Source organism: Sander lucioperca, chromosome 6 (assembly GCF_008315115.2).
Source record: "Sander lucioperca isolate FBNREF2018 chromosome 6, SLUC_FBN_1.2, whole genome shotgun sequence".
In the NCBI taxonomy this organism is placed as follows: domain Eukaryota; kingdom Metazoa; phylum Chordata; class Actinopteri; order Perciformes; family Percidae; genus Sander; species Sander lucioperca.
Window position 1 is genome coordinate 8,076,310 of NC_050178.1, and position 27,396 is coordinate 8,103,705.

The 27,396-nt window shown below is 40.1% G+C and overlaps 1 protein-coding gene and 1 long non-coding RNA gene across 8 annotated transcripts in view; one reads left to right on the plus strand and one right to left on the minus strand.

The window, feature by feature from the left end:
- arhgap9 (Rho GTPase activating protein 9) overlaps positions 1-27,396 on the plus strand; it is a 52,066-nt gene that overhangs the window by 12,152 nt on the left and 12,518 nt on the right. For 5 of the 7 annotated variants that reach the window (XM_036002590.1, XM_031301724.2, XM_036002592.1 and 2 more), the window contains 13 exons: positions 2,284-2,624; positions 3,879-4,077; positions 4,226-4,626; positions 8,776-9,027; positions 10,049-10,138; positions 20,755-20,820; positions 22,882-23,028; positions 23,171-23,269; positions 24,397-24,458; positions 24,608-24,695; positions 25,143-25,238; positions 26,116-26,214; positions 27,085-27,190. In XM_036002590.1, the coding sequence (XP_035858483.1) occupies positions 2,403-2,624; positions 3,879-4,077; positions 4,226-4,626; positions 8,776-9,027; positions 10,049-10,138; positions 20,755-20,820; positions 22,882-23,028; positions 23,171-23,269; positions 24,397-24,458; positions 24,608-24,695; positions 25,143-25,238; positions 26,116-26,214; positions 27,085-27,190 (1,927 nt within the window). In that variant the 5' untranslated portion in view covers positions 2,284-2,402. The remainder of the gene's footprint in view (positions 1-2,283; positions 2,625-3,878; positions 4,078-4,225; positions 4,627-8,775; positions 9,028-10,048; positions 10,139-20,754; positions 20,821-22,881; positions 23,029-23,170; positions 23,270-24,396; positions 24,459-24,607; positions 24,696-25,142; positions 25,239-26,115; positions 26,215-27,084; positions 27,191-27,396) is intronic. The other 2 variants (XM_036002591.1, XM_036002594.1) reach the window with 2 other exon arrangements.
- The window catches only part of LOC116051372, a 15,006-nt gene continuing 6,916 nt past the window's right edge, over positions 19,307-27,396 (minus strand). Inside the window, exon 3 of the long non-coding RNA XR_004105336.1 lies at positions 19,307-19,317. This is a non-coding gene — a long non-coding RNA (uncharacterized LOC116051372). The remainder of the gene's footprint in view (positions 19,318-27,396) is intronic.

Sequence of the window (27,396 nt, forward strand, 5' to 3'; positions counted from 1 at the left end):
CACATTCTGCTTCTTACACATCAAATGTTTTGATTCTACAGCCTCACTTTGTCTGGTATGACCAGAAGTGTATGGTGGCTAATGTTAGCAAACCTTAATTAGATATTGCTGCATAACTGAGCTTTTTGACTCTTCTCTATTAGTAAAACAGTTATCCTACTACCTTTACTCAACAAAATAAACAGTCTCACTTTAAATCAAGCGATCACAAGCTTCACATATATTATTATAATCACATTACATACAATCTGACTTCTTAACAAATTACAATAAATACTCTTCTTTGCCCATGATTCTCTCATTGATTATGGGGCATGGTTGTTTTTTTGTTTGTTTGTTTTTTTCACGGTTGTTTGTATAATATAAATACAGTACATACATATTTACATTTTTTTGACAAATACACAAACAGACTTGTGGATGTGCCAAATGTTTGATGTACACATGTATTCATTTATGTGTTGCAGCTACCTCACAACCGTATCCACTTGTGTTATGTGGTGAAGAGACCTCAGCAGATGTCAGTCTAGTCTACCGTATTTACATATTCCCAATGTGAAGCGGTATTTATTGTGTTTCATTACATTTTGATGAAGTGCCTTGGAAATGCTCCCCTGTGCCAGTGTTAGCTAGTAGCTAGCCAGGCAGTGCTTCAGCCCATATGCTGGTATTGAGGGATTTCACTGTAATTCTCTGTAGCGGTGGGGGTCATAGATTCATTCCTGTGCTTTAATAACAGTGGGATTATCAAGGTTCAGCCAGCTAACCCTGCTCTCCCTTCCATCAGCTTCACATGGCTCACAGCACTATCCAGCTTCATCCATTCCTCCATGTCTCAGTTTCTCTATTTTGTTCATTTTTCCATCTGGTCGTCCTAACTATCTGCTCTGTTTGCACTTGGTATATACCACAGGCATTCAGACTATTCTTCTTTAGTTCGTCTTTTCTATCTACAATTCGTAATTCCTCTCTGCCCCCCTCTTAGTAATAAACCAATAAACATGCATTGTCTCTATTAATTTTCTGGGATCTCTCTTGTTTGCTGCCCCTCCTCTTGTCACCCGGGGTGGGGGTGTGTGTGTGTGTGGCGATGTGTCTGGCAGAAAGTTAGATGTGTTCTTACGTAAGCGGGTCTTGGCTGGGTAGAGCAGGGGTTTAGCTTGGGGATGCTGGCTCAGGTGGAGAGACAGAGACATATGCTATTTTAGGTATACTGCGCTCCTTACATCCTCCAAACGCATGAGTTATTCACACACACGTGTCTCCTAGTTCTACCAGGATGAAAGAAATAGAAAGTGGTGGTGTGCATATATCTGCAGTGACATTTTATCCTCATGTCTGTCAAGTACATTAAAATTAGAAGTGGAAAAAAAGTGTTTATTCATTTGCAAATATTGGCAATAGCAGTCAGTTACTTCTGTCTATTTTTAAGACGTTAATCACTTAACCTATTATTCAGTCTGCATAAACTTAAGAGTTGTATATCAAGCAAAAATACCAGATTCACGCATTCCAATATCTTAAATTTGAGGATTTGCTGCTTTTTTGATATTATTAACAATGTAATGTATTTTGAGTTTTAATTCATAGACTAAATAATAAATCAATTGATAAAAAAAAATTAAGAGATTAATTAATAATGAAAAGAATTGTTGCAGCCCTACTTCCGTCACATTAGAGTATTTTAGTCTCAGATGTATATTTTGAAAGGACTCTTGCTTACAGTATTGCTTTTAGAGCCTGGTACAAATGAGTCAGTCATTATATAGTTATAACACAGTCCTTACAGCTTTACAGCTTTCCACAAACAGGGTTGATTTTTTTATTGTTATTTGCAAATAGAGCTGCAACTAAAAATGATTAATTGTTTAAAGCATTTATTGGCTTTCTGTTAGAGAGTTAGCGTTGGATGAGAAGCTAAATACTACTTTCATATCTGGCTTAGCTTAGCTTAGTTTAGCTGACTGTGGCTGCTCTGATCAGATGCTGGGAAACCAGCAGGAACTCCAAGGAGTTTTACACTTAGTTTTTTGTGCAGATTAAACAGACACATGTTAATTATTGAGCAATAGAGGACAGAACCAGGCTAGCTGTTTGGGAGTGGTTTCAATCTTCTCATCTAACTTTTCACCAGACAGTGAATGAGCTTGAAATTGTTTGGTTTATAATGCCAGAAAATAGTGAAAGCTGCCCAACACAATTTAATGTCTCCAAATGTCTTGTTTTGTCTAATTAACAGTCACTCTTTCTCTGTACCTCTCTGTCCATTTTTGCTGTTTTTAGAGCATGGCTCTGGCCTGGCTCCAGTCTCACCTGCCCTGTACTAACCCAACCAGTATCACCAGTATCAACCATCAGCACGCTTCCAGAAAAGCTTGCTAAACAGGACTGTGTGGAAAGCTATGCTATCTGGGACTTGGCTGCGTTCTGTGGGGCACCAGCAGCCTGCTGCAGCGCCTGGTGTGACCCCCAGAAGCATGACGGTGTGTGGGGTCCCCAGCGGCACAGTGGTCCTTGAGGCCCAGTATGACTACAACTACCGCGGAGCGGATGGACGGCAGGTTTGCATCAGGGAGGGCGAACGGTTTATTCTCCTGAAAAAGACCAACACTGACTGGTGGCAGGTGAGAAAAAAGTTCATCTATAGTTTGTCTTGTTTCGGTGGAACCAAAGATTTAGAAAAACCCGGACATAGCATCTACTGCGTTGGACTGCTAGGTTTCTGAAGGGAGGTTTCAAAGTTTGAATTTGGAATAAAGAACAATGCTGACAATATTCAACATTTTTGTTATTGTCAACAAACCCCATGAAAAGACCAAAACCAACAATGTGATTCATCTCTCAATACTTTCCGACATACCTACCCTGTTTGTGGCTTTCAGCCCCAAGCCCATTTGTTCTTACTGAAAACGTAAATCTTTAAAAACTAATCACCAACATACACTTTCATTTTTACAAAAAGCTAAATAAGTTCCAAAATAGCTGGGCACTGTAGTTTTTAATCAAATGTTACTCAAACAGGAGTAAATAGTGCATTTGTTGTGGGCTATTTTCAGCCGTGGATTTAGTGCTCTTGCGAGTATTTACGTAGTAAAAAAAATGGGTACAGATCCTCGCAAAAATCACAGTTTAATCTTTTTCATTTTAATATTTTTCAAGCAAAATGAGAATAATGAGACAAAAATTATAATTTCCTCCAATATGAATCAAATCGCAAAGGCAGTATCAGTCAAAATAATCGCAATTAGATATTTTCCTCATATCATGCAGCCCTAGACTGTAGCGATAGTAATGCGTGTCCTTTCAGTGTGTGTTCTAAATTTTTGCATTCTCTGTAGTAGCCTACTGTGTGATTGACTTAAGATAAACTGCAGTGTCTATGTTCATAATAATGAAGAAACACCCCAAATAGGGTTAGAATATATGGATAAATTTTTTTTATCAAACATTTGATTTTATACCATAATTCAAATTGAGAAATTATTTACATTTGGATTACAATCAGGTCTTTGTCAGGTCAAAATTATTGTTACTCTTTTCTTCCATGCTGTTTTCCAATGGCCTTGTGATGTGTGTAATTACACTCTATCCAAAATCTCTGATAGTTGACAAATATCCATCATGTCATAGTTTAAATCATAAAATCACCACAAATAAACGCATTAGAAAACGAGACACTGAGACCTTAAAGTCCTGTGTGAAAAAAAACTATGTAAGTTATGGGTTTTTGTCATTGCATCTGTTCGATGTCACAGGAATTGTAGCATAATACATTTACACAAAGCGTTCAGGCCTCAGCTGTGTTGGTTGACGCTCTGTTGAACTAAGTGGATTTATGTGGGAGAAAATAGCAAAAGCATCTGTTTGTTCTTTGACAGGTGCGGAGGATTGGGGCTGCCAGTAAAACAAAGCCATTGTATGTTCCTGCCACGTATGTGACAGAGGTGCCCATTGCACCAATGCCCTCGCCACAGCGCCTGGTCGGGTCTGCCTCGCTGAACTCCAACCGCAGGATACTGCCAAGGGTGTCACTCTCTCCCAGCCCAAAAGAGACAACCTATAGTGAACAGCATCAAGGTAAAGTGTAAGAGGAAGAGTGTGTTTTTCAGTTGAATTCTTTATTATAAGAGTAAAATAAATAACACTAACTTGTGTGTTGATGTTTCTCTTGAGTGTAGAAGGAAAATATGTTCCTTAATGATTTGATTTTACCTTCCTTTCTCAGTGAACAAACCCATGTGCCGCTCCATGGAAAACCTCAACTCCAACAGTGCCTTTCAGGGGCTGGACAACAAAACTGGTACAGGTGGAGGCCACTTCCCCACCCTGCCCCTCTGGTCTGGTTTCACCTTTACCCCCAACTCTCCCACCTCCCCGTCAGGACACCTCATGGTCCCTGGGTCCCCCACAGCTTCCACGGCACCACTAACTGCACCACCTAACCCCAGGGTGGTCCCCATGATCACTCGGAGCCAGAGCTCCAGCAACCTGCCTGAAAACCTGATGGAGAACCTGTATGATGAGGTGGGCGGCGGCTTCAGCAGCCGTGTTAACCACAGGATGCCCAAGAAGTCTTGTAGCCAGTGGGACATGGTGGGAGCCTCCTGCAAGAAGAACCACCTGCAGGTACGAAGAGGCAATGCCTACAAACCTCCAACAGATGTTACTCAAACATCTAGTTCACACAGCAAAGCCACACTGGAGTGTAAAGGGGAATTACTGCAATGTATTTGTAACCCTGGGTGTTATTCTCATTATATTTGTCCAATTTGATTCCATATGGACTACTGTCTTTGTTAACTTCAGCTGGTGTTTTAGATTATTTATGTAAAATGTATGTATTTTGGAAAGCTGAAATTCATGTTTCCCAAATCTTTACAAAAAATGTGGTGAGTAAAAGTTATAAGTCACAGTGACCAATAGTTATATTGGACAAAAATATGAGAATAACACCTAAGTTGACAAATACCAGTTTCCATACATAATAAACCAAAATAGGTTTAGTGTTTGAGTAAACCTTTGGCCCAGTGGTGTTTTATCCATATACACATTCTTGTCAAGCAGTCGGTAGTAGTCATGTCAAGTGTTTATTTAATTTATTCAATAAAACTGTTTCTGATTTTAGTTATAACAGCAAAGTTAAAAAATATATATATTTTAATCTCATTGAGATATCTTGTGTAACGATACATTGATCTGGATTGATATATCGATTCAATCCTCAAATATCCAATATTATCGATACAAAGTGAAAATATCGATATATATCGTTATCTTTAAAGTGCTCATATTGTGCTTTTTGGCTTTTTCCCTTTCCTTTAATGTGTTATATATCTTTTTGTGCATGTTATAGGTTTCCAAAGTGGAAAAGCCCAAAGTCCACCCCAAAGTGAGTTAACATCTCCAACAGAAAACACTGTTCACAAACTGCTCCAAACAGCTCTATTGTAGTCCAGCCTTTACTTCCGTAACAAACGCGTGTCACTTTGTGACACATGTTATAATTGCCTAGCTGCTAGCGTGGCACGCCCTCATACTCAGCTCCTGATTAGCTATGTCCTTACCTAGGTACTGAGCATGTTCGACTCCCAACAAAGATGGAATAGAAGTGTGATGCCTCACTCGGTAGCTAAAACAGAGAGCTCAACACACAGGGTGAAAAGAGGAGCTGCAGCAATGTGCAGTACAACAAAAATATGATGTTTTTTGAAAATTAAACCCTGTAAACCTATTCTGGTACAACCTCTAAATACAATTATGAACTTGAAAATGAGCATAATATGAGCACTTTAAGATTGGCCTTTATTTCAAAATCCCCACTTTATATTTTAAAAAGAAATTGTATCGTTGTCCAAAGAATCAATGTAATGTCTTATCGTAATAAAACGTGTTATTTTCCCTATCTTGTTCTGCAACATATCTTGTGCTTTTCTCCTCTTGGAACAAAGCACAAACTGAGCTCTATTTCACATTTTTGTACAGAAGGTCCATCTGAAATTAGTTTACAGCAAGCAAGTACAAAAAAAGGATCAAAGCTACTAAACAGATTAATCCAGCACTTATAAAGGTTTTTGGGATGAACGTGCGCTACACTCTGTCACCAAATACTGTAACTGACAACCTCAGTCAAACCTACCAACAGTTATCGCAGTTTTACATGTTTAAGGGGATGGATATTTTCATCTGACATCCAGCAGTTACTCATCGGAAAATGAAAAAAGGCCAAACCACTGTATCAACAGTATATTTAACTGTTACTCCTCTGATCCTAATTAGTATGAAGAACAGAACAAAAACTCTATTAGATGTTTCTGGTGTTTAGGAAAGTGTGGGATTAGATTCATTTTGACTTCCTTTCATTGGCAAAATCTCTAATCTGATGGATTAACAGGTCATAACACCAAAACCAATAAACCAGCTGGTAGTTTTTAGCCTTGTGACTGTGCAGGGTATAACTTAAGAAACAAAAAAAGGTTTTGAGATACTTTTCATCTTCATTCAATCTGAGAAGTGTTTTCAGGTGGAAACAAATAATTCTACAACTACTGAAAAACTGATTAAATAAAAACCTTGTGAGATCCCACCAGAAGACTGATAGCAGAGGTTGTCTTTGATTTACGTCTGTACTTGACCTCAATAATCCTCCTAGAGCAGCAATCAAGTTAGCATTGTGGTGACGTCGGAGCTTCCCTGTATTACATCAGAGGGTATTACACAAGGAATTGTTGTTGAGAGAAATACTGAAGGTTATCTGTCTTTCAGCTGAGGGAAGCTCCCACAGCCGAGTTTTGCTTCCACTGAACCGTGCATGTCACAGACCAGAGACTTCTGACTTTGGATAGCTGTAATCTCAGTGGAAATGACAGTGCTCTTTTTTCATCTTTATTCTCTCTCTCTCGCTCTCTCTCTCTCTCCCTTTTTTGTTCGCCTTTAATACCAGTTAGCAGGATAATTGCTGCCACTGTTTTTCATTCAAAAAACTATCTCACTATTCATTTTTGTCAGCCATTTTTTAAAGTGCTGCCACACTGATGATGAATTTCAATGAGATTTAATCTTAGTCCTACAAGGAGCAAACTCCAATTTGGATTTGAAGAGATAATACTGACTGATTGACTGACCTTTTTTTAAAGGTTGTTTTTATGGCACTTTTGCCTTAATTTGTCAGTACACTACATGGCCAATTGTATGTAGACACCTGAGCATTATGCCCATGAGTAATGGTCACCTAATACCAAAACAATGGGCACTAATATGCTGCTACAATTGCCTCTGATAAGGTTTTCCACAAATTTGTGGAACCTGGCTGCAGGGATTTGCCATCTTTTAGCAGTAGTGAGGTCGGACACTGATTTTGGGCGATAAAGCCTGGCTCCCACTCCGATTTATCCTGAAGGTGTTGCATGGTGTTGTCCAGACTCTGTGTAGGTCAGTTAAACCTCAGTTTGTGTACAGGGGCAATGTCATGTTGAAAAGGAAATGGCATTTACCAAACTGTTGCCACTAAACATTGTTTGCTGTAACATTTAGATTTCCCCCTAATTGGAGCAAAGAACCTTAAACCCATACCATGACGTGGACTGGGGTGTCCACATACTTTTGGCCATGACATGTATAAAAGTTGATAAAAGTTCACAATTTCTTTACCATACAGGTGATACAGACTGAATGTAAAAGTGCTTTGCATATCATATTTTTAATATGCCATTTGCCCATTCGACTCTGTTGAGAAACACTTGGTTTTGATCTAACCGCTGAGGGAAACCGTAGAAAACTGTGAGACAGAAAGCTCAAGACCCAGTGCTGCCCCCTGGAGTAAAATACAATACATACACATACATGCATCAATACACACCATGTTCCCTCAGTCTGAAACAACTATGTGTTATGTAACAGGGATCAACCAGCTAGCCAGTCAATCAGTTATATTTGTCTCAGCTATATTTCGTGGAAAGATGATCTTCCACACATATATATTTTCAATTAATTTGATTGGATTTGTAGATGTCCTCTCTTGTAGCTGCTGCATTAGTCCTCTCAATCTGGGTAAGCACATGCCTTTCTTTAAGTCTTAATCCAAAGTCTGACGATGAATCCCTGACGGGATTTATTTGTTTCTCTTTGTTGTTTCTGTCTCTTCTTTACACACTGAGATTAGGTTTTTGTTGAGATATATATATATATATATATATATATATATATATATATATATATATATATATATATATATATATATATATATATATATATATATATATATATATATATGGTCAAGCTTATTTGACTGCTATTACATAATAGCTTATTTATAATATCTACAGTATCCTTAGGACTTGATTTGGATAAAGAAGAACCCCTGTTAAGTTACACATACACACACAGAGCCTTATAGTAACATCCCGTACTAATACACAAACGGAACAACATACATACACTACAGGTAATTTAAAGATCATGCTGGTGATATTAATTTTATTTCTTATATAGCATTTTCCTCTGTGCCATAAACAACAATTTTTGACAAATTTCTGTCAAAAGGCACAGCCACAGGGTGAACCAGGTGACATGTTCCTTCATTACGATGAACATGCAGAACTGAAGTTTATTTCTAGTCAGTAACACATACACTATCCTGCTGCTGTAAGTACTCATTAGTGCACCAAATGTGTATTTATCCGCAGCTGAAAATAGTCTCAAACAAATGCACAATTTACACAAATGCACCTCTGCCTCTCTTTCTATCTCCTTTCCCTCTTTACTCTTTCTGCCTGCAAGGTCCCAGCAGAGTCATATATGTCCCAGCTGTCCTGGAAGGACTCCCCTCTATACACTGAAGTGCAGCCAGAGAAACGTCTGTCGCTCACAGAGCCCCCTAACCCTGCCCCTGGTCAGCAGCCTCTTCGGGTCATTGACCTGTGGGAGCAGTACTCTGACCTGCCCACAGGGAGATACTACTACGTCAACAGCATCACCAAGGAGAGGTCGTGGAAACCCCCTCGCCGGGCCCGTGGACACACACCCAACAAGGTAAGGCACCCAACACAGCTGGTGTTCATTCACTGTTTGTTACGCCGCCTTAATCCATGTTTTTCTTTTTTGTCTTTCACTAAAATTGCATTACATTTAAAAAAGGAAGGCATTCTCAGGGCTGGATGAAATCTTTCTTTCTCAAAGGAGGGGATAGAAAACGGTCAGGGTGTTGAATAAAAGAGTCTGTATCGGCACTAAAAGGGACATTTTTAGTCAAAGAATGTCATGAGACTTCAAAGAGACACCATGACTCGCATATTTTTATTATATATTATATTTTATTAGAGTTAGATGATCCCGCTTTCATACCTGTCCGTTAAATATACAGCTATAGCGAGGAGACAGTTAGCTAAACTTATCATAAAGACTGGAAAAAGCGTGCTTGGCTTTGTCCAAGGTAACAAAAACCATCCACCAGCACCTGCAAAGCTCACTGACACATATTAAATCTAATTTGTTTAATCTGTGCAAACACCGAGAAGTAAAAGCGATACAGATAGCTTTATTTATCCCCGAAGGGCAATTCAATGTCTATAGTCCCCCTGAAACATATATACACATTCATACTGCCAGTCATCAATGACAGAGGGAACACAATTAAAAGGCATATGGGAAAGTGTGAGATCCAGAAGTATACGACAAGAAAAATATTTGCTAATACTTCCTGAACTCACTGGCTGTTGGCAGTACAGTAGCTGCACATTTAACAGACATATATAAAGTTTTGATCTTGTCATTATACTCTCCACAAGAAGGCAAATAAGCATACAGCGGGATATAGCGAGAAATTCCACAGAAGCAGTTTTGAGTACTTTGCTTGGTGTCTGTCTGTCTCTCTGTCTGCAGCCAGATTTAGTCACCACGATAGCATCACAACCCTGCAAGATATCATTAAACTTTACAGGTGTGTAGTTGAGTTAAAAATGAAAGCCCAGTTGGAAGATGGATGTGGTCCGATCAAGGGTGCCGGAAGTCTCTGCCGAAGATGGTGTCTAGTTTATTTCTGTTTCTCTGGCAGGCCGGTCCATTACAACCTCAAACGTTACCCAGAGAAACCAGCCATCTATCGCTACCACTTCCTGAAGCTGGCAATGGAACAATGCACAGGGTAAGACTACTGTACTTCTAGGGAAGTGGTCAAATTCAGCCTCCCTGATGACATTTTGTGTGATTTACCACCTAGATTCTGAATTAAAAGACCTACATTGGAACGCCTGTAACACTAATAATCACAGGATATTTTTTGGGATGTTTTCTTTGACAAAATGAATATAGCAGGTACACTTGCATACCGATGACATGTGACTTAATTCGGAAAACTCTTGCTCTGCTACTTGCTCTGCTACTGTTTTTGTCCACACTCACCTGTAACTAACCACAGACAGCAACAAGTCTGCACCCAACAAAAGCATCTTCTTTAACTTTCCAGTGTATTCTGTTTTTTTTGTTCTTTCTTTTGTGCTTTACCTCGGCGCATTCGAGCACTTTGAATCACCTGTGTTGTTTTTAAAGTGCCTAATAAATAAAAAAGTTCAGTTGGGTTCTTTAATGATCCTTGTCACAAGGAAGTATGCGCTGATGAGGTGGTGAGAAATGTTTGCCAATTCAGTGATTAGTCGTGGTTGGTTTAGGTTTTTTCTTTTAACATCATTCATTTGGTTCTTCAGAACTGTCAAGAGGCTTATATATTCTTAAATTATTAGATTAGATTAGATTCAACTTTATTGTCATTTAGCAGAGTACAGGTACAGAGCCAATGAAATGCAGTTGACATCCAAACAGAAGTGCAAAAGAAGCATTAAATACCAAAGTGCAGGTGAGTACAGTATTCTGTGCAGTTATGTAGACGATAGAGATTCATTATGTACAACAGTGTATAGTTAGATAAATACAGGTTTTCCAGATTACATGTCTACATTGACAGATAAGGAGTATAGAGGGTTAAGTACAGAGAGTATAATAGACATTCTAAATAAATAAATAATATATATATATATATATATATATATATATATATATATATATATATATATATATATATATATATATATATATATCGCGATTACATATTTTAATGACAGCACTACTTTTTACTTCTGCACTGTTTACCTGTTTATATTTACTTCACGTTTACATTTACTGCACTGTTTACATTTACTCCTGCACAGTTTCATCAATGCCCTTGCACTACCAACACTGCACAATATATTAATTTTTTTATATTCCAGAACCTGCCCATAAGGGCATTGATGAAATGGTGCAGGAGTAAATGTAAACAGGTAAACATGCAGTAAATGTAAACAGCTAAACAGTGCAGAAGTAAAAAGTAGTGCTGTCAAACGATTAAAATATTTAATTGCGAATAATCGCATTATGTCATAGTTAACTCTCAAATAATCGCACATTGTATCTATTCTAAATGTCCCATTTCTTTTTGTCCCATTATTTTTTCCCATTTTAATGCTCTTAAACAACATGATACAACGATACTTTTAAAACGGTGCCTGAACCGAAAGATTTATGTATAAACTTAGCACAAAAAGTAAGGAAATTTGTGTTTGGTAGATTATTTCTCTGTGGTAACAAGGCTTTTTGGCAATAAGTCTTATACCATTGGAAAGCCTGGTTAGTTCCCTTTCAAATGGTGCCCCATTTGTAAGGAACATGCATTTGTGGGATGAGCAGCAGCGCTGAGTATGTGGGTTGCGCCCATGAAAAATTTGCCAAATCTTCTCTGCCAATGCCAAACAGCTTATTGTTATTCTGCCAACGTTACCTGCTGCTAAGTGTAGTGTTGACTAGCGTCCCGTGCGGCGATGTTTCAGTTCCCTCTAACGTCTGTTTTCGGAGCATCAGAGAAAAGCGCAGGCATTTAAGTTGCACCTTAATAAGGCATCGAAATCCGCGTTGCTATTCGGTCCGGTAGATAACGGTCGTTGAGGCACCGGTGCTGTATTAGCACTGGTTCTCAGACCCCATTCAAAACGACGATTTTCGCCGAGAAGCGACTAGTTTGCAGGTATGTACCATAGACAGTATATAAGAATGTACTACTCTTTGGCCGGCTCGCAAGCCCAAACAAGTGTGTGCAGCGTGCCTGTTGTTTTGTTCCCGGTCTAGCTAGATCCGGTGTGGTGTCGAAGTTTTCTAACGTTACTAGTTGTTGCAACAGCATGTGAAAAAACTACAAAGTTTGCTAGGCCAAAAAGAACGTTAATCTTGTGATTAAAAAAAATTGAAACCGTTAAAATGGGTTTGCATTAACGTCGTTAATAACGTGTTTAACTGACAGCACTAGTAAAAAGTAAACAGGTAAACAAGTAAACAGCTAAAGTGCAAGTGCTAGACAGGAGGTGAAGTTTTGTTCAGCAGTGTAATGGCGCTTTTCCATTACACGGTACCTGCTCGACTTGCCTCGACTCCACTCGCCTTTTTTGGTTTTCCATTACGAAAAAAAGTACCTGGTACCTGCTAACAGGTACCTCAGTCGAGGTTCCAAGCGAGCCGAGGCGAGCCGAAAAGGTGACGTGAAAGCGACAGACGCGGTGTCCTGAACAAACCCGCTATTTTTAAACAGTTTAGCCAGCTGTGTTTTTTGTTGCTGCCTCCAGCTTCTTCTGAAACAAAATGTGTCTTCTGGCTGTGGCAACAACAACACACCTTCCACGTTCTGTGTTAGGTCACGGCAGTTTACTGCGGCGCCGCTTGTTTAAGTTCTGCGGAGGCTCCAGTCCAGGCAGAGCTTTCGCTGTATCCTACATACACACACACATGCTGGCTCGACGCACACACCAGCTGACAAATGTATACATCAGGCCACATATTACATAGGCTACAGCGAAAGCTCTGCGTGGAGCCTCCGCAGAACTGTAAAAAACAAGCTCAAGTGGCCTGATGTTTATACTTGTGCGCTGGTGTGTGCATCGAGCCGGCATACGACCAGCCACGCTGAGGCGGTACTAAAATCTGCAATGGAAAACGGACGCACAGTGTGCCGAGGCGAGGTGAGTAGAGTCGAGGCGAGTCGAGCAGGTACCATGTAATGGAAAAACGCCATTACAGCCTCTGGAAAGAAGCTGTACCTGAGCCTGCTGGTGCGGAGTGCAGGCTCCTGTATCGCCTGCCAGATGGAAGTAGGGTGAAAAGACCATGGTTTGGGTGGGTGGCATCCTTGACAATGGTTTTGTTTGTACAGCGTTTATGATATGTGTTGTGGATGGAGGCGAGTTGGGAGCCAATAGTCCTTTGGGCAAATTTCACTACTCTTTGTAGTGCCTTGCGATCGGCAGCGTTGCAGTTGCCGTACCATGCAGATGCAGTTTGTGAGTATGCTCTCAATGGTACAGCGGTAGAAGTCTGATAGAATTCTAGGACATAGGTGTGCTTTCTTAAGGGTCCGTATAAAGTGAAGGCGCTGATGCGTCTTCTTCACCAGACTAGAGGAGATGAGAGACCAAGAAAGATTTTCTGTGATGTGGACCCCAAGGAACTTAAAGCTAGACACACGTTCCACCTCAGCACCGCTGATGTGGAGGGGGGGGTGTGCCTCGCTCTTGGTTCTTCTGAAGTCCACGATGATCTCCTTGGTCTTCGGGGTGTTGAGTGCCAGGTTATTGTTTTTACACCACATAGCTAGGTGCTGAACCTCATCCCTGTATGCTGTTTCATCCTCTTCTCTGATCAGGCCCACCACTGTGGTGTCATCTGCGAACTTGATTATGGCATTGGAGCCATAAACAGGGGCGCAGTCGTGGGTGAAGAGGGAGTAGAGCAGAGGGCTCAACACACAGCCCTGCGGTACGCCAGTGTTCAGGGTGATAGTGGAGGAGGAGAGACCTCCTAATTTAACACCCTGAGGTCTGTCAGTAAGGAAGTTCATAATCCAGTTGCAGAGTGAGTTGCTGATGCCAAGCTGGCTGTTGCGTCTGTAGGCAAATTGGTACGGATCCATTGCAGCGGGCAGACATGATTTCAGTTGTGAGTGGACCAGCCTCTCAAAACATTTCGCAATGATAGGTGTCAGTGCAACCGGGCGGAAATCATTCAGTTCCTTGGTTGTGGAGTGTTTAGGCACCGGAACAATGGTGGCAGATTTAAAACTGTGGGGGACTGTTGAATGGGCTAGAGACATGTTGAAGATGTCAGTGAAGACACCAGCCAATTGCTCTGCGCAGGCTCGCAACACACGTCCGGGAACTCCATCAGGGCCAGCAGCTTTCCGAGCATTCACCCTGCCCAGGATGGCGCAGACATCTGAGGTGGAAAATTGGAGTGTGTCCTCGTCCGGTGAAACAGCTGACTTGACGGCTGCCTCCTTGTTTTCCCGGTCAAATCGAGCATAGAAGTGGTTCAGCTCATCTGGGAGGGAAGTAGAGGAGGGTAGGGAAGAGTTGCGTGGGGATTTGTGGGTGATTGTATGTAGGCCTTGCCACATACGCTGGGGGTCGGAGGGGTTGAAGTGCTCTTCAATCCTTTTCTTGTGTGTTTGGCCCTGGATATTCCTTTCCTCAGGTTGGATCTGGCTGAGCTGTAGGCCTCCTGGTCTCCCGACCTGAAGGCTCCGTCCCTAGCCTTGAGGAGAAGGCGAACTTCTTTGTTCATCCAGGGTTTCTGGTTAGGGAATAATTTCACTGTTTTATGTGTAGTGTAGTCACTCCCTCCACACACTTGTTGATATAATCTAGGACAGAGTTGGTGTATGTGTGAATGTTGGTTTGGGAGTCCATGGTGGCGTCAGCAGCAAACACATTCCAGTTAGTGTGCTGGAACTGGTGTTGTAGAGTGGAGTCTGCGTCTTCCATCCAGATCTTGTTGTTGGTTTCACACGTTTGATGACTGGGGTGTACTTAGGCATGAGAAACAAAGAGAGAGAGGTGGTCAGGCTGACCAAGGTGGGGGAGGGGTGTGACTTTGTAGGCACCAGACACATTTGTGTAGACATCAATCAGTCAATCAAAATTTATTTATATAGCACTTTACAGCAACTAGCAGGTATCCAAAGTGCTTTACATCAGGAATCAGGTATAAAGCAACATATCGTACAATAAAAATAATGAAACATATAACACAGTAAAATCAGGAAAGGTTACAAAGAAACAGGAGAGTGAAATTGTCACACCACTACTACGTATTAAAAGCCAGTCTAAACAAATAGGTTTTGAGTTTGGACCTAAAAAGAACTACATCCGTAATAGTGCGAATATCAGGGGGTAACTTGTTCCAGAGTCTCGGGGCAGCAACTACAAAAGCCTGATCATCCCACCGTTTATACCTTGACCTTGGGACTTCTAAAACCAGCTGATTTGAAGACCGCAATGACCGGTTGTGCTCACGTAAAGTTAAAATTTCGGACAAATACTCCGGGGCCAGGCCATTTAAGGCCTTGAAAACAAACAATAAGATCTTAAAATCTATTCTAAAACGCAGAGGGAGCCAGTGTCGGGTGTGGAGAACAGGAGTGATGTGTGCACGTCTAGATGTATTTGTTAAAAAGCGAGCAGCAGCATTTTGAACAAGTTGAAGGCGTGAGATGGAGTTCTGATTCAGACCAACATAAAGAGCATTACAATAATCCAACCTTCAACTAATAAAGGCATGAATAGCCTTTTCTAGATCGGGCCTGTTCAGGAAAGGCTTAACTTTAGCCAGGAGACGAAGCTGGAAAAAGCTCATTCTAACAACATTACTGATCTGCTTGTCAAATTTCATGCTGCAATCAAAAGTAACCCCCTAATTTTTGACAGCTGACCTAGTGTATGATGCCAGAGCTCCATTTTGCGTGCCTGAAGTACTGAAAATAATACACTCAGTTTTATCTTCGTTCAAATTAAGAAAGTTTTGTGAAAGACACAACTTAATATCATTAATACAACTAAGCAGGGAGTTTAGTGCGACACTGTCATTTACTTTCATAGGCAAATACATTTGCAAATCATCTGCATAACAATAAAATGACAGGTTGTGCTTGCCTATAATAGCTCCTAAAGGCAACATATATAAAGAAAACAGAATGGGACCAAGAATGGAACCCTGGGGTACCTTACATGAGAGAGGACATGGTCCAAGGTTTTACTGCCTCTTGTGGAGTGTTGGGAATTCGTAGGTGTACAGATCCAATTATTGGCAAATTATCAAAGATGTTTTATCAATATTAATAAAGTTATGAATATGGTTATTAATAACTTTATCAAATCAACAAACAATCAAAACGGGGCACCACCCTGGAACTTCAGGGGCCAAAAACCGAACTGTGAAATAGTCTCAGGTGGTATTCCTTTAAAATACAGATCTTAACTTGGTTAACTATCTGGTATTCTTTAAAGGAACAAAAGGAAGGGTGAATCCAAGCAACGACCTGTTTAACCAGCTTATTACAATAAGTACAATGGTAATGGAAAGTTCTTTCATTGCTGCTTTGCTGTTGGCATCAGGTGGTACATACACAGCAATAGCAACAATGCAGCTGAACTCACGTGGAAGGGCCTGCATTTGACTATTAAATATTCCAGTTCAGTAGAGCAATGGGCATCAACAGTGACGCAGTCCGTGCACCAAGTTTTGTTTGCATAAATGCATAAACTGCCTCCTTTGCTCTTACACGAAGCCTCTGCTGTCCGCTCTGAAGACAGAGCGGCTTTCTAGCTCCACCACGCTGGTTGGGATGTCGTTGTTAAGCCAAGTTTGGCGGTAGATGTAAACCAAGCCCTGGGTATCCTGCTCTGCCTTTGAGAAAATGAAAGCTCAGATGGGCCGATCTGGAATCTCCTCCTTATGAGGTCATAAGGAGCAAGGTTACCTCCCCTTTCTTTGTTTTCCCGCCCAGAGAATTTGGCCCATCCATGAGAAAGAGGGAGACATCATGGCTTGCAAACGAGCAAAGTGGCAGCTACGGACACAGAAATGGCACATCCTAAGTAAAGCTCATTGTGGGACTGGCTCTAGTGGCTGTAATTCTGCACCAAGGCTGAATTTCGGGAAAGAGACTTCAGATACAGTATTAGGGGACCACTAAGGCCTATATAAAAGCAACCAAAAAGCAGCATGTCATAGGACCTTTAAGTAATCATTACTATGTAACATTTCTTAAGTGCAAACCGCTGTGATTTGGCAGCTGTAAACACTGCTGATCAAACAAACCACACAGTGAGATGACAACAAACCCACAACTTCTGCCCATTTTCATACAAATGTACAGTTCAGATTTCCAGACTTGAACTGTGTTCCAGATAAACGCAGGGAGAAATGCTGAGCTGGGCCAAATTAAAATGGGGGTTACATCTTTCTAGTTGCCCCATCGTTTACTTACCGACTCACTGCCTTATTTATTTATTTATTTATTTATTAACTTCCCTCTTTGACACACACACTTCCTCTCAAATGGTGTTTCTGTTGGGCTAATCCCTGCATGGAATAACAAGGTAATGCCACTTGATCTGATGCAGATGAGCAGAATCCATTAGAGCCACACAGAGGGAGACAGAGGAGTCTTTTAAATCCAAAACATTACAAAACATTGCTAAATTTAAACCGCTCACTGGAACTTCTCATCAGCGTTAAACCCCTCCCTGACCTCAGAGATGCTGTCGTAGTCAAACTTGCACTGTTTCATTCATTTCACCCTTTTTTCTAAATGTGATGTTGCAAGAGAGGGTTTGTAAGCTCTGAGTGAGGAAGTACATATGTTGTTTCAAGTGTAAGGGTTTTGGGAATGTATGCCAGCCATCAGTGAATGAATTTAACCTGAATCAATGATGACATCTACGTAAAGTGACGCAAGCTGCATGATCCAGATTGTCAGAGATAAGCATTTTGCATCTCAAGGTGGCGTTGCCTCAATGTTGCGTCAGTGTTTCAGATTTAATGTTGCTCATCAAAAATAATACCCACATGATCAAAGCAGTGATTCCCCATCAAGTCCGTTTGAGATGCTTTCTGTCGACCTATATGTGTCACTTTTTATTCTGTGTTACATACAGTATATTAAACAGTAACTTCACCAATGATATATAATGCATCCTGCATGTCACACAAGTGATTGACCCAGGTGTTTAAAACTGGGTGACCCATATTACTTGTTAGCACACAGCATTCTCTGGTCTAGATTTTTATTTTAAAAAAAACATTTTAACCCTTGCCATGTTGACTCCTTCCTCTCACTGACTGACTAACTGACTGACTGACTCCTTTGTTTCTTGAACTGCTGGTCAGACAAAACAAGACATTTGGGAAATAGTGAGGACATTTTTCACAGTTTTATAGACCAAACGACTAATCAATCAATTGTGGAGATAATCTGCAGATTAATCACTAATGAAAATAAATGTTAGACAGATATAGTTACTTACCTACTTATTTTGAAGATTCAGAATGAATACATAACATATCATCACTTTATAAAACATGATGAGCTCAAGTACCTCTTTATCGACACCAACAATCATGTTCCAGATGTGTTCTTTTTAATATGTAGAAATATTTAAGCCTATTTAGCATTGTCCATAACTTTTAGTCATGTATTTTAACTTCTCTGCTCACTTGCTCATGAGTTTCCACACCCTCTCAACAGCAGCAAGCGTCATTAAGGTGTTAACACTGACTCATGTTGGTGGGAGCGTGTTTTATGGAGTCGTAGCCGGTAGTTTTTTAGTTATTGTAACATTAAATATAGTAAGATCACACAATTTGTAATCCTACTTGTGTGCATTTTATTTGCTCTTAAATACAAATATGTGGACAGTTTGTTTTTACCAAATCATAATTTATATTTTTGTCAAATTAGCTGAACTACTATTATCTTTCCACATACTTGGCAACAATAATAACAAGTAATATAACAACAATCAAACAGCACTAAAGGTGCTATTATTCATTGTGAGTGCTTTTATATTTTTCACACAATACTTCTGTACTTAAAGTGCCCATATTATGAAAAAATCACTTTTTCTGGGATTTGGGGTGTTATGTTGTGTCTCTGGTGCTTCCACACACATACAAACTCTGAAAAAAATCCATCCATGCTGTTTAGAGTGAGATACAGTTTCTGAATGTGTCCTGCCTTCAGTCTCTGGGTGAGCTGTTCAAAATCGGCACGGCTTGTGACGTCACAAGCCGAAACGAGCAGGCTAACCGCAACCATTAGCTCGTAGCGTTAGCATGCTAACGCTAGCATGCTACCTCGTTCTCAATAGCAAAGCACTGCTACAACACACACAAGTTCACCATAATCTACAAAAGAACTACTTACATGTGCGCCCTCATTTAATTCATTAAGTTGTAGAAACAGCCTCTCTTTTACTGTCTATGTAGCTAGCTAGCTGACATGATCTACATCTGAGCTACTGCACATGTGCGAGTGCAATCAAAGATAGTACAGAAGAAGAAGAAGAAAAGAGGTCTCACTCTGTAGCTAAAACAGAGACCAGCTGAAAAGAGGATCTGCAGCAGTGAGAGAGAGCACTGCAGTACAACAAAAATATGGTGTTTTTTGAAAATTAAACCATGTAAACCTATTCTGGTACAACCTTAAAATACAATTATGAACCTGAAAATGAGCATAATATGGCTGCTTTAAGTAAGATTATAAAGGCTATTTAGACTATTTAAACATTATGGTACTTTCACTGAAGTAAAGCCTCCCCATCGTCTTTGCCTATTAACTTAAAAACAAAACCTATTGGACAGTGACAGTTAATGTGGCAATGTCTGCAACGTTCTGGTGTGATTATTCTGAGCTGCTGTACAAAAGAATGATTGTACCAGCTGATAAAGGCAGCTTCCCTCTAGAATGGGGAAGTAGATGCATGCTGAGACAGGAGGGACGGATGAATGGTTTTTACACGTTGACATTCAAACGAAAAAGTCTGAGATTAAATGACAGGCAGCTAAGGACTCAAACTTGACAGCAAAAAAAGCTCTCAGAAACAAGAGTTGTCCTGGATTGTATAACTGGGTGATCAGTGATTATGAGCACCTATGCTGTAAGTTCATTTTAATTACTTACGCAATATCATATAACTAGGTGTGTTGTTGTTTTCATGTCATTATTGATGTGGAATTCCTGACAGAAAATGTAAAATGTATTGCTTGTTAAATTGAGCTGAATTGGTTTCATGTGGTTGTTATGCTAATATAGCTCATTTGGCTTTTCGTTGTCAGATGTGTTGCGACTGACTTTGTCATTCAACGAGCTCATTCGACTGTATTTATGGAGGATGTGTGGGATCCATTTCAACAACTAAAAATCTGCATGCCTGATTCAAACAAGTACTATACAGTTTGTGTTTCAGTCTTACTAAGCAACGGCAGCAACTGCCTCTCATTAACTTCAGTTAATGTGTTGAATATGGGCGCGTGTGTGTGTGTGTGTGTGTGTGTGTGTGTGTGTGTGTGTGTGTGTGTGTGTGTGTGTGTGTGTGTGTGTGTGTGTGTGTGTGTGTGTGTGTGTCTTTGCACTGTGATGGTAAATCAAGGAGCATTTTTAGCTGGCAGGATGTGAGAGGAGTAGTTTCGGTGTTTGTGTGAGCGTTAGCCCGGTCTTCATGACTTATCTTTACTGAAAACATTTGTCAGCATCCTGTTTTTACATGTAGGTGCGAAATCTATTTGGGATCAAATTTATTTTGTTGCCGAAATGGTGACAAGTCTAGTTTTCACAAAAACTGACAATCAAATATAAGTAATAGTGATTTGTGTGTCCTGTCTCTTTGTCTTTCTCATTGTCTCTAGTTGACACCTGATTTCCTCTTCGAGAGCCACCAGAGGAGAAGTGACGGTGGCTGGCAGATGAAACAGGTGACACTCTTTTATCGCCAGAGGGCTAATGCTTTTAAAAGTAAAAGATAAGCGCACTTTATTAGTTTTACATATTCTCACGACACAACAGGATGCATTTGCTTAACAAAACGGGACACCATGCAGCTCTGGTGGCGTAGTCTGCCACCATGACTTTGTCACTGCACATTAAGAAAAAATCCTGCAACATGTTTTGTTTGCACATCTACCACCAGAAGCATTAACTGTATGTCTGTACATAAGTATCTATAGATAACATAGACTTCCTGTTCTTCTTTTAAAAGCTGAAAACTCATTCTTTGTTATTCTTGTTGCATGTCTGACTGGGAGGGTAATCCTAAGTGTTTTATGAACGCTTAAAGGGCTTTTGATGGAGGGTATTTTCCTCATGAAAATCAATGAACTCGAGTTGTTAGATTTGCAAAAAGTGCATCTCCACTGTATTACTGTAGAATACATTAATGTAATACCAGCTATGCTCTTTAGATTCTCAGAGATCAGCATTTATGCATATTAAGGTGGTGAAATAGCAACTCATGGTGTAAAAAGAAAGGCAGTTACCCAAGCAGTTCTTAATGCAACATGTTGCATCACAGTGGGGTGTGGGTGGGCTTGGTTTAAAGCCCTTTTAAAGGTCTCGTCTTTGCAAAGTAGCAGATTTGGCTCATAGTGCTAATCCCCCCTTGCATGAAAAGATGGCAAACATTAGGAGGATTATTTAGTCTGATTGTTGTAACTAGGTTACTGCGATTGGGAAAGGTACTTAATTATGGCTGCTGCTGCATGAAAAGTTGAAGTTGTGGGAATTTGTATGCGACAATGCACACGTGTAGCTGTTAGTGCGTGGGATTATAAATATTTGGCTTGTAAAGTATAGATGCACATACATGCATCTGCCTCACTGCTCCTGCTGTAAAGTGAAGCAAAACAATTTGAACTTCTCAAGGAAACTGCAGTTTGTCCCCATTTGCCAGTTTTTAAAATTCTCAAAACTCATAATTATGGTATTTATTGTTTCTCAGAGTGCCAGAATGCTTCATTTCATATTAGCAGTTCATACATGTAAACTGACAATGCACTGCTGCTGCATTGTTGTTCTTCCCCAAAGAGGAATTGTTTAAAATACTTGCAGCTTAATTCAGAATTGATCTGAAATGGCAGAAGGTTTCATAGTGGCTACCACGGTGTAATATCTACTGGGAGAATTGAGAGCAGACAAAGATAAGAAACCCTGTTGAAGCTAATGGTGACGCAGTGTGAGGTGTGAAATTTAGAACCGTGTAAGAATGATTTGCAAGCCAGCAACCAGTTCCCTGACTGAGGCACTGTCTAATCTAATTATTTTAGAGCATTTATCAGTCAGAGAAACAAAGCAATCATCAAATGAACCAATGAGAAAAAAGTCCCACTAGTAAGCTAAGGTCCTCATCGTAGGTATACTATTGAATGAAAAGTTGAAACAGCAGATGGGAATAAAACAGCATTCAAGACAAATTGCTGCTTGTGGTGTCAATACTTATACTAATGAACACACAGTGTATGGTGCTTCTTCATTACACAGATTCAAATTTAAAACCTATGGTCAACTCTAGTGCAAGTAGAAGAGTTAATGTTTTCCTTGATTCTATTACATGTTTTGCATGCTTGTTTGCGTGAATTGTATTTAAAGTGCAAAATAAATCTCACATAAAATGTGTTACCATCAGAATATTGAAAATTAAGGAGAAAAAACGGCATGCTTAATTTTCAAAAAGTTTCCTGACCTTTCTGTTGCTCCTCACTGTTGCTTGTTTGTGATTTTAATTGGTTGCTCAAGGCAAGCGCATCAGCTAAATAATTAAATATACAGTAAATATAATAAAGAGGAAACAGTTCTTCTATAGTCTCAATAGGTATTCATAAGAAAACACTTAACAGCTCTCACAAAATCCACTGACATTAAAATACAATGGGAGCATATTGTATTTATTTTTCCGTTCACACACAATAAATTAGTGATTGCCCTTGCCCTTGTTCACCACTGACCCAAATGTTTGACCCCGACCTTTAACCCCTGTGAAGAGCATGCAGCGCGCCGTCTCCTCTGACACCCTGAGCACGATGTCAATCAGCAATGCCGATGCTCAGTGCCAGAACTCTGCCGCTCTGCATGATGTCAAGCAGCAGCTCAGCCACTCCCAGTCTATGATCCTACCTGAGAACGGCAAGGTACTGAAGGTGTACAGTAATCACAGACATGCAGACGGAAGGGGGAATGCATACACGTTTAACAGTTTTCACACAAAACACTGGACATATACACATGCAGACAAATGAACACCGCTGATGATGCCCACTTCCTGTCTTTCAGCTGGTCCAGCAGTGCAGAGATTACTCCTGTAATTTAACCAACATCGTCGTGGAGCCTCCGTCTCCTGAGAGCTCTCCAGACAGTGATGGCTGCACACCGGTGAGAAAACACTGCTTTTTACTTTTGAAATAAAAATACCTGTACATGAGTATAATATTTTATATATTGATTTAATATTGTGCATTGATAGACAGCTTTGAGCACACAATTCCTTTTAGCATCTGGGTATCCTTAGCTTTTAAACTCATTTTTAAACTACTAAAACCATCATAAAGAGGGTGTTTAAACCTCAAACTGAAAACATTTTTGAAGTCTCTTTTGCTTCTCTCCTCCAAAACCTTTTCAAACGAATTCTGAGAAAAAAACAATCATACACTCAAACCAGCCTGTTTAGTGAACTTGGCAGCCATGCTGTTATCCCAACACACAGCAATAACAAAACAAGGCAGTGGCCATATTTCTGCCGACAGTGTAGGACTTCACTAGTGTTGTTTCATATACCAATAAAATATATTCGTCAAATCCAGTTCTGACAAAATACTGATTCTCCAGAATGTGATGGCCAATGTGATTTTTCTGAATGATAATAGGCCGAGAGAAATGTTGGAAATTATTTATGAGTTTGTCGGCTTGATCTGTCTACCTGTTGTACTTAGTCAGATATTAAAGGGACAACTCACTATTATCACAAAAAACATACTTTCCCAGTAACCGAGAGGGGAAACTAGTCAAGCAGATAGTTTTTGTTTTATTTGCAGATATTATTAAAAGTGCATTGTGTCTTCACAGAGTCTTTTTTACTTTACTGAAGTTAAAAGAAACCTATAGAAAACTGTCCACAGCAAGGTCTTAGGATTTATCAGAATAATTGTATTTGAATAAACACATTGCACTTGAGTTTTTCAAATATAATTCTTTAATTCTTTGAGCACAACAAATACAGTCTCAGAAGTGAATATCTCAAAACCTAAAATAAAATAAACTTAGTTTGTTCCTCATTGTCTTTATATACTATACTCAAAACCTATAACTTCCTAGTTAGTATTCATTCTTTTCCCTTGCACCTTAAACGGGGCCATACCGCAGTGGGAGATTTAGGAGCAGCTCCCTCCCGCTATTTTTTTAATGATGCAACATTCGAATAAAATGGGTTTGCTCAGGATGCAGTGTATTACACAGAGGGATATTGCATATTGTGCTTTAAACCCCTTTTATTGTGTTCTGAGGAGTTGGAGAAAGCCGGCCTCCTGAACAAGACGAAGATCGCAGAAGGAGGCCGGAAACTGAGGTGAGGCGTCATTAGGCCGCTCCCATGAAAGACAAAAAGTTGTATTAGGATTGCATCTCTTTGTATGAATATAGTGTTTGAATAAATGATGGTGAGTATGATTTGCAGGGCTGAATCTGATAAGTATACGTGTGTTTGTTGGGTTGCAGGAAGAATTGGAGTCCTTCCTGGGTGGTGCTGGTTGGGAACAGTCTGGTTTTCTTTAAAGATCCTAAATCACAGACACCTTCCAGCTGGGTAAGAGCTCAGACAACTCTGTGTGATTTTAGTCCAGGTAATGTCTTTGCAAGAAACATAAATTAGTGTTTTCTTTCCCTGCATATTATAACTAAAAACTGGGTGGAAAACATTCCATGAAGCATATTTCTTAATTTGAAAATCCTAAGCCAACTGTTGTGAGTCATTTTCTAAGTGCAGATGTCAGTTTTTCTGCATGTTTTTTTTTTCCTTCAATTAGATTTGAAAATTGTGAAGCAACTTTTTAAGACAGCTGACTCTGGTCGGTTGCACAAAGATTGGTAGCTTTGCCAAAAAGTGAGCACACAGCTGGATATTTCTGTCCACTATGTTGCACACATTTCTCCATGTTTTTCATGTGATAATTTTTCATCGTGAAACGACACACATCAACTCATCTGTTCATAAACTGTGTGTGTGTGTGTGTACCTGTTTATTTATAAATAGAAACCAGGAAACAGTCGTCCTGAGAGCAGTGTGGATTTAAGAGGAGCACAGCTGCACTGGGCCAACAACCTGTCTAGCAAGAAAAACGTCTTCAAGGTAGGAAACAAGTGGACTAACAGTAATCAGAAAACACAGTGAAAAGATATAATTTGATCAACCTCAAACACTCATTCTTGAGAAATCAAGAAACTGTTACGCACTACAAAACTGTTCAGACCTCAGCGATCCTTTCATTTGAATTGTTGCATTGAGCTGATGTACAGTGAGGACGATGTGATAGCAGATAAGTAGTAAAACATATAATCCTACTTTTGTCCTTATCAGCGAAGGAAGTGAGAGTGAGAAGCTTTCTTTCACCCGGTCACTGAGTGACTCTCAGTGAGGAAGAGGAAGCAGTAAAAATTAATTTTCCAGTGAAATGTGGACGATTATAGCTTGGGAAAACCCTGACGAACTTCCGGCAAATTTGAGATTTGCTCTGCAAGTCAGTCTGGCCAAGAGCTCATTCAAGCCCATTTCCAATTTTTCCAAACTGAGACACCAATCACAACCGTTGAGGCGGGCTTTACACGATGATGATAGCGCAGCGACGGCAAGCAGCTTTTTGTTTACATTCAACATGACAGCCAGCAAAGCGCAGCAACCTGTTGATGCCGCTGTCGCTGCTACGTTTACCCGGATCGTTGGTCTGATTGGATGAAGGACTATCCAATTGCACCCAGAGGCATTTGAGCGGCGTCCGTTGGTGATGCCCATTTGGAAATGAGCTGTGAATGAACCTTCCCCAGACCCACTCTCAGTTACAACTGAGAAGGGTCTGGTGTCAACCAGGCTAGGAAGATTATGTTTTTTACTGTCTTTAACATCAAGAAATGTGCAAACAATTGAGCTTAACACCTGGCAAACTGGTTGTATAGGACGTGTGAAAAAATAATCATCATTTGGGGAGCTGATCTGTAAATGTGTGTTGTAGCTGAGGACAGTGACGGGCAACGAGTTTCTGCTGCAGTCGGAGACAGACTCTCTGATTAAAGAGTGGTACAACACCATCCAGAACGTCATCGACAGGCTGGTGAGACACACAACGCACACAGAGTTTTACTTTCAATGTACCACTTAAATTAGTGGTAAAATGGTTTCCCTTTTGGATCAAAATAGTGTCACACACTCACTTATGTCCACGCTTATGTTCACCCGTGCCTTTTACTGAACTTTAAACACACATCCTTTAACTCCTTCCTGTCTTGCTCTTTGTGTTTTTAGCTTTTTCATTTTTTATTTTTGATCAGATATACTTTTCAAACTTTCATATATCAATATCAGCCTCAAAAATCCACTGTGAGATAAACTCTAGATCAGAGATCTTCAACAGGGGGTTTGGGACCCCTAGGGGTTCCTCAGAGTTAGTACAGGGGGCCACCAAATTATGTTAACATTTTTCAAGTTTTTTTTTATTTTATTTATTATGTCTGAAAATATACATTAATATAAATCCAACATTTTAACAGCAAAGATAAATTGGCCTATTTAAAAAAAAGAAAGAAGTATTTACACGTTGAAGATAAGCTTACTATAGGTAAGGTAGCCACTATGGTAGCCATACAGTTAAGCTTAAGGAGTCTCTATGACATCCACATGTATGTTTAACATTAAAACATAAAATAATATCCATTTATTTTTATCCATTTGGCCCATTTTAATATGCAACTCAATTGTATAGAATATATGCAGTAGGGAGTCCCTACTCAGTCTCTCTTTCAGCTTAGGGGTCCCTGGCCTAAAAAACGTTGAAGACCCCTGCTCTAGATTAAAGCATAATATTGTTTTTCCTTAAATGAGTTTCAATGTTGGTGTGTAAATGTTTCTCTGTTGTTACACTTTGAACAGTATGTGGTGATGCAGTTGACACAATGAGCGCTATTTCACTCTGCCTGCCTTCCAGGACCGCGAAAACCCGTTAGACAATGTCCTGCAGTACTCTCTGAGGCGAGCGGGCAGCGTGGAGATGCTGGAACACAGCGGGGATGAGGATGACAGGAGAATGTCGCGTAAGTCGTCACAACACGATGCCTCTCATCGCTCCACTCTGACTTCCTTCCTTCACACAACCTCCCGGTCTCCACCTCAGTTTACTCTCACTCCATCATCTCTTTCTTTTTTCTAAACTTCCACACAGGCTTCTTACATCCCTCTATCCTCTCCTCCATTCTCTCCTCCATCCAGCCTACTTATATTTTCACGCGGCCCCCGTGGC